The sequence below is a fragment of the Berghia stephanieae genome, chromosome 13 (genome assembly GCF_034508935.2).
Source record: "Berghia stephanieae isolate SIO BIC M18660-M18661 chromosome 13, UCSD_Bste_1.3, whole genome shotgun sequence".
Classification (NCBI taxonomy): domain Eukaryota; kingdom Metazoa; phylum Mollusca; class Gastropoda; order Nudibranchia; family Aeolidiidae; genus Berghia; species Berghia stephanieae.
Window position 1 is genome coordinate 5,600,809 of NC_088372.1, and position 6,878 is coordinate 5,607,686.

General features: G+C 34.1%; 1 protein-coding gene across 1 annotated transcript in view; it reads right to left on the minus strand.

The window, feature by feature from the left end:
- The window catches only part of LOC144958959 (uncharacterized), an 8,718-nt gene extending 8,175 nt beyond the window's left edge, over positions 1 to 543 (minus strand). Inside the window, exon 1 of the mRNA XM_078891258.1 lies at positions 1 to 543. This exon is cut by the window's left edge and continues 75 nt beyond it. Within this exon, the coding sequence (XP_078747384.1) occupies positions 1 to 250 (250 nt within the window). The 5' untranslated portion in view covers positions 251 to 543.
- Between the last annotated feature and the right edge of the window lie 6,335 nt (positions 544 to 6,878).

Below are 6,878 nucleotides of genomic sequence, written 5' to 3' on the forward strand. Positions count from 1 at the left end.
CCAAAGGGTGGTAAGCAAATGCGTCGCAAACAGGTATGGATTTCCTCCTCTGTGCACACATATAAGCACATCTCAAAGACGACGAAATTTTCACATGGCTTTCATACTTTACCAACTTTGTTCCAATTAAATTTACTTGTATAAAGTGTTCATTTGGTAACGAAGAAATTGACTTATAAGGTACTAATAATATTATCAGCATCACAAGTTTGATGTATGTAAACATTCCAAAACCGCATGAAGAACCCATTGTGAATAAAAGATTAACAAGAACACTGTTTATTATTAAATTGAAATTATTACACGTGAAATATTTGGTCTATGGTCTTAATCACAAGTTGTATGATTCAGATCAACGTTCATTCATTCCGGAAAAACGTCAATTCATTCTTTGTTATTGTCTTGAAACAGCAAAATTAGGACGTTGATTAGTTCTCACTAAATTCTATCAATTCAATCAGATGACAGACGTTCAAGTTTACACATAGTTTTGTGTCTTGGTACGTTTCAGTTGGTTGGCAGATTCTGATGTGAGTATGTTACCTAAATGCATAAATGAAATCAATGACGTTTAGATCACACAGTTCTTTGTCATTGTTTGATGATGAATAAGACTCATTAAAATTCACCAAACACTTCTTCTTCTTCTTCTTCTTCTTCTTCTTCTTCTTCTTCTTCTTCTTCTTCTTCTTCTTCTTCTTCTTCTTCTTCTTCTTCTTCTTCTCCTCCTCCTCCTCCTCCTCCTCCTCCTCCTCCTCCTCCTCCTCCTTCTTCTTCTTCTTCTTCTTCTTCTTCTCTCTTCTTCTTCTTCTTCTTCTTCTTCTTCTTCTTCTTCTTCTTCTTCTTCTTATTATTATTATTATTATTATATTATTATTATTATTATTATTATTATTATTATTATTATTATAATCATTACTATTGTTATTATTATTATTATTATTATTATTATTATTATTATTATTATTGTTATTATTATTATTATTATTATTATTATTATTATTATTATTAGTAGTAGTAGTAGTAGTAGTAGTAGTAGTAGTAGTAGTAGTAGTAGTAGTAGTAGTAGTAGTAGTAGTAGTAGTAGTAGTAGTAGTAGTAGTAGTCTATATAGCACATCGTTTCTTTAAAAAATATAGCATTGTGGAGAACATTGTGCTTATTTTAGTCAATAAATAAATTTATACGGCGCACAACTCTACTGAAATATTTGAAAATTAGAAATGTATTTTTACAGATAGATAAACAGATAACTTGATTTCCTTTTATAATTTAAAGTCAGTTTGAAAGTTCGTTGAGTCACACAGGCATCATAAAATTCGTACCGACGACACTAACACTCTCAAAAGCAACCAATTTCGTCACTGTAAAAAGTTGTCATTTTGGCGTTTTTACGACACGAAGAACAACCAAAAGTTGACAGATGGATTTTGACCATTGGTTTGATTTTGCAGCCGCCATTTTGATTTGTGAAGTATTGAAAGGAAGTGCAAAACAGTCCGAGGGTCTTTTTTTTACTATTAGGGTTAGCTTGAGATCGAAGGATTTTTTTTCTATTGGGGTTAGTCATAAGTCTTAGTAAAGGTGCTAGGGTGTTTGTTTTTCAATACGTTAAGTAAATGGAGACATTCCGATAGCTCCTACATCCCCAGTATTCTTTAAATTTGTATTTTCACCGTTGATCTTTTGTCAGGCGTTTATTTATTCAATCTCCTACATCCCCAGTGTAATGTATTCACTTAATGTAAATGTTGCTGCTCGAAGCTCGAAGAAATACATAATAATGTGAAATTGAATGTAAGCTTCAATTAATTACAAAAACAGATCAAATGAACGTTTCGGGTTTCCCCTTTATCAACAAAACAGGATGAATGAAACACCAAAGATGAATTAGATAGTGTGGTAGTGGCGTAGTTAAGATGAATAAACAAAAGATTGGTTGGCAGGAAATTAGTATGATCCTTTGTAAGGAAGCACGAATTAAAATAGAATGCTAGATATTTCTAAAAGGTGGGCGATTAATTAAGTGAAAAGAGGGGAGGCGGGGAGGAACTGTGTAATGCAGTTTAGAAAGTGAAATATAAAAACATGTAAACTGTTGTTGGAAGATAAATACAATGGAATTGAAAATCCTTTCTTTAAAAAAATATATTCTAGCCTTGTGGAGAACATTGTGCCATTTGAGTCAATAAAAAAGTATACGGCGCACACTCTACTGAAAGATTTGAAAATTAGAAATGTATTTTTTACAGATAGATAAACAGATAATTTGATTTCCTTTTGTAATTTAAAGTCAGTTTGAAAGTTCGTTGAGTCAAACCGATATCATGAAATATGTACCGACGACACTAACATTCTCAAAAACAACCAATTTCGACACTGTAAAAAGTTGTCAGTTTGGCGTTTTTACGCAAATAGTCGCATTCGAAATAATGTATTCACTTAATTACTTTAAGGATTTCAGATCTACACCAAGTTTTCTATTTATGACATCAAGTATTGTTATTGCCCCTTTGATGCATTCAATGTGATGGTTCGGGTGGAAAATACCCAGGTTTAACTTCTTTGGTAATAAATTAAAAAAAAAATAATAATAATAATCTAGAAAATCGAAATTTAAAACAAGACAATAGAAGTTGCATTGAAGGTAAATAAGGTTTTAGAAAGACCTTATTAAATGTTATGAATAGTCAGGTGGCTCCGTAGCGCAGTGGATAAGCTATCAGGCTCTAACCTTTAAAGTACTGGGTTCAATGCCATTGTGGACATTTAAAAAAAAAAGTTTACTTTATTGAGAAAGACATCATTTTCGTAGTTATAGTTACTGGACATATATTTAAAACCTAAAATTAATATATTATTATTATCATTTATTAGTATATTTAAAATAAAACAACAACGGTACCATTCAATGTGTTATCAACGTGCATTTATATATAAACGTCGATTGTTATCATTTTATAATATTTTATCATTATCATCAGTTTATTCGTTTACCACATCTTTGTCATTTTATTGGATTTTTTTTCTTCTTCTTCCTTTTTTGGGTTTGTTTTTGTTGTTTTTAAAAAACTTCCTGTCCCCTCATTGTTTATGTCTATTTACCTTATCTACGCCATTCACACTACACATCTCTCATTCGTTCTTAGTGTCTTATTCGTCCTGTTTTGTTGATAAAGGGAAAATCAGAAACGTCCACAATATATCTTCGTCTATTAAATTGAGGCTTACGTAGCGTTATTTTTTCCTTCGAGCTTCAAGCAGCAACATTTTCATTAATCAACCAGCAGCGCCAACGGAGGTGCATAAAAATGGTGCATTTTGTACACCTCCAGTGGAGGTGCATAAAAACGGTGCCAAACGCCACCAAACATGATTACCAGAGTACTGTATGTCAGGTAAGTTCTCGATCCCAGGATCGTCTTTCAACTCTGCTCACGTCTGCTACTTCAGGTTTATTTTCGCAGTTGATTTTCTTACCACAACCTGTTTTCACACACGGACAACTATATGTTGTTGTGTCACGGGTCAGAGGCTATAGTGGCTCATACTTCGTGTTGGGCCACACAGAAAAATCAACAGAGGATGTACCAAGTTGCACAGATAACGTTGTTTACCAATCTGCCCTCATTAAATGATGGTGGATATAATATCGAATGAAAATAGTTCCTTCCCCGCGAAATTGCGGGCTTTTTACTAGTATATCAAAACACTATAAATTCACGACGGTTCGGAAAATGGCCCTCGTCAGGGTATAGACAATTTAAGAAGCAATAAACAGAAATGAATATAACAGATTTTTTAAAAGACCAAAATATTAAACATGGAACGTTTCTGGCTCAATACTTTAGTTCAGCCAACAACAAAAAAAACCCCAATGAAAAATAAATATATTACCAAATAACAAAACAAACAGATCGTTGATCTGATTAGTTAAAGAAGGGGTTTGAGCCCAAAACGTCCCGTGTTTGGTATCTTTTTTCAAGCTGTTATATTTATGTTTGACTATCACTTTTATTACTTCAAGCAGCTTTATATCACTTTGACAATTTACGCAGAAAATGAGAGAGCGAAAAAATAATTAGATATTAATTTTAGAACATTATTCATTATCTAAATGTATTTTTTCTTTCTCTATCTCATCATTTTCTGCGTGTTTTGTTTGTCTCCTGACGAAGGCTATGGGTCTATGTCAAGGTATACCTATTTGAAGGTCTGATAACAGAATGGAATTATGGGCTGATTTAACATTGCTGTACCGATCAATACTTTATGTTGGTTTAAGAGTATCTCCATTATAACAATGAACCCATAACAATTAGGCTTATCAGACCTGCATATAGGTATACGTCTATCCAAGTCATAAATCAGATATGACAGATCTCAACGCGACTTGATTTCGGAACATAGAATATATTTATTTTTTTTACAGAGGTACACATATATGCATGCCTGACATCCGAAACCACATATGGGCTTAGTTTAACATTGTTGAAATGGACAATATTTTGCGTCATTTTTTGAGATTTAATTTTAGATTTCCATTACAACAATGAGCCCATAAGAAATTGGGTTATCAGCCATGAAAATAAGTCGATTTTTACAAATGACTTCAATACATCCACTTTGAATCCACATAGAAAAGTTTTGAAGTGACCAAAAAGAAAACAGCTTCTCTAGAGCCCTTAAGCTAATTAGGAAAATGAACATGGAATAAAAATTGCGACTACTGTTGCATCCAGCCCAACTTTTATATAATGAATTATAAATCAGTTTACTGTCATACTCTGGAATAAGTCGTATTAAAAATTTGGCCAGAAATCTTGTTCGCCAAATATCGATCAAATTAAATGGCCTTCACCTTGGCAAAAAAAGCCCTTGGGTTTTCCGTGCAGTCTTCGCGAAGTCCGAGGTTTGATTTTTTTTTTTTAAAAAGACGATGGTCATTTAAATCGATCGATAGTTGGAGGACCATTTTTCTGGCCAAAGTTTTTAATACGACTATTTAACAAAGTACGTCAGCCAATTTTTCAAATTGTGAAATTAAATAACAACTATGGGTCATAGAGAGAGAGAGAGAGAGGGGCAAACACAAGTATTTTGCACAAACATCTACAAGATTTATGAGATGTATTTATTTTGATTGATGGTGCGTATCTTTTATTTAATTATCTTGTAGCACCAAGGCTTGTGTGTGTAATCATGTGTGTATCAAAGTCGTCTTGTCAGAGGTTAATAATTAATAGGAAAACGGGAATTTACAATATCTATGCGGTGGTGCTATTTAAAAAACAGACATTGTCGGCATGTCGCATTTTATTAAGTCCATTGTTTAATTTTTCTATTTGTGCTTACAAATATCGGAGTGGCATGCCCTAAAGAGGGATGCACTCTTTGTTCCTTACTTTCCATATAGGGAAAGAGATTAGCTTAAGAGTAGCGTCCCTTGATTGGACGTCACCCATCGGGGACAACCAACATGACGTTCTTTCTCTAATAACTTTTCCGCCGGTGACGTCACAGACTATGGGCGACGTCCAATCAAGGGACGCTACTCTTCCGTTAATCTCATTCCCTATTTGAGTTTTATTATACTGCTTTTCCTACTTACAATGTTGTTGCGATTTATTTGTATATATACTCTAACTTATCCTCAGTAATAAAACTGCTCTCTAACATTAATCCCTTAATGTTTCTGAGTTGAGTGATTCCACAATAGTACCCTGTGGTGTCCCATTGAAAACACAACAATTATAATCGTTGGATGTTTGAAGGAAAAGTTTTCCACCCAAAATTTAATTTTTCAATTTTTTTTCTTTGATTTTTATTGGGGAGGGGGAGGGGGGGTTAGAATAAGGCGGTACTGGATGCATTTTTCTCTACTCGGATACGTGGTCTAGTGGTATGACACTTGCATTCGGATCGGACGATCCTGGGTTCGAGCCTGTCTCGGCGAATTTATATAGCTCAAGTTTTAGAAAATTCAGTCTGATCAACTGTGAAGATATTACTTTTAGTTCCGTAATTTGTTTTATTCCTTAAAATAAAATTAGAATAGCTTTCACAAAGCTTCTATAGCATACGCAAATCCGCACAGGTTTGAATGGGGTGACCTTTTGGGACGTAAACACTGTGTCCTGTTCAGGTTTGTATGTAGAGAATGAAAAGATGTCAAGGTGAGATTAAAAGTAATGTCATTTATTGACATCAGTCAAAGTTTTAAATTACAGTGGATGGTTGATTATTTTGACATTTGCCATTACTCTTGGAGACAAACATGCATCGATGGGGTCTGAGGGAGTCAGCCATCTTTCCCCACTGTCGGGGAACGCCAGAGACAGCAGACCACATAATCCTACATTGTCACGTGACGAAGGTGGCCGGAGATTCTGAGGCTGTCATTAGCTGTGAAGACGAGTTTAAAGACTGGCTGGAGACTTCCTGTGTGGAAATGTAGCCATACGCTACTACTACTACAACAACAACAACAACAACTACTACTCACACAACACTAACTACTACTACTACTACTACTACTACTACTACTACTACATAACTACTACTACTACTACTACTACTACTACTACTACTACTACTATACTACTACTACTACTATACTACTACAATTACTACTACTACTACTACTACTACTACTACTACTACTACTACTACTACTACTACTACTACTACTACTACTACTACTAACTACTACTACTACTACTACTACTACTAATACTACTACTACTACTACTACTACTACTACTACTACTACTACTACTACTACTACTACTACTACTACTACTACTACTACCGCTACTACTCTTGTAGACTTGGTCATGGTGGGGGACTCAGGAATACTCACAAACACACTAACACAT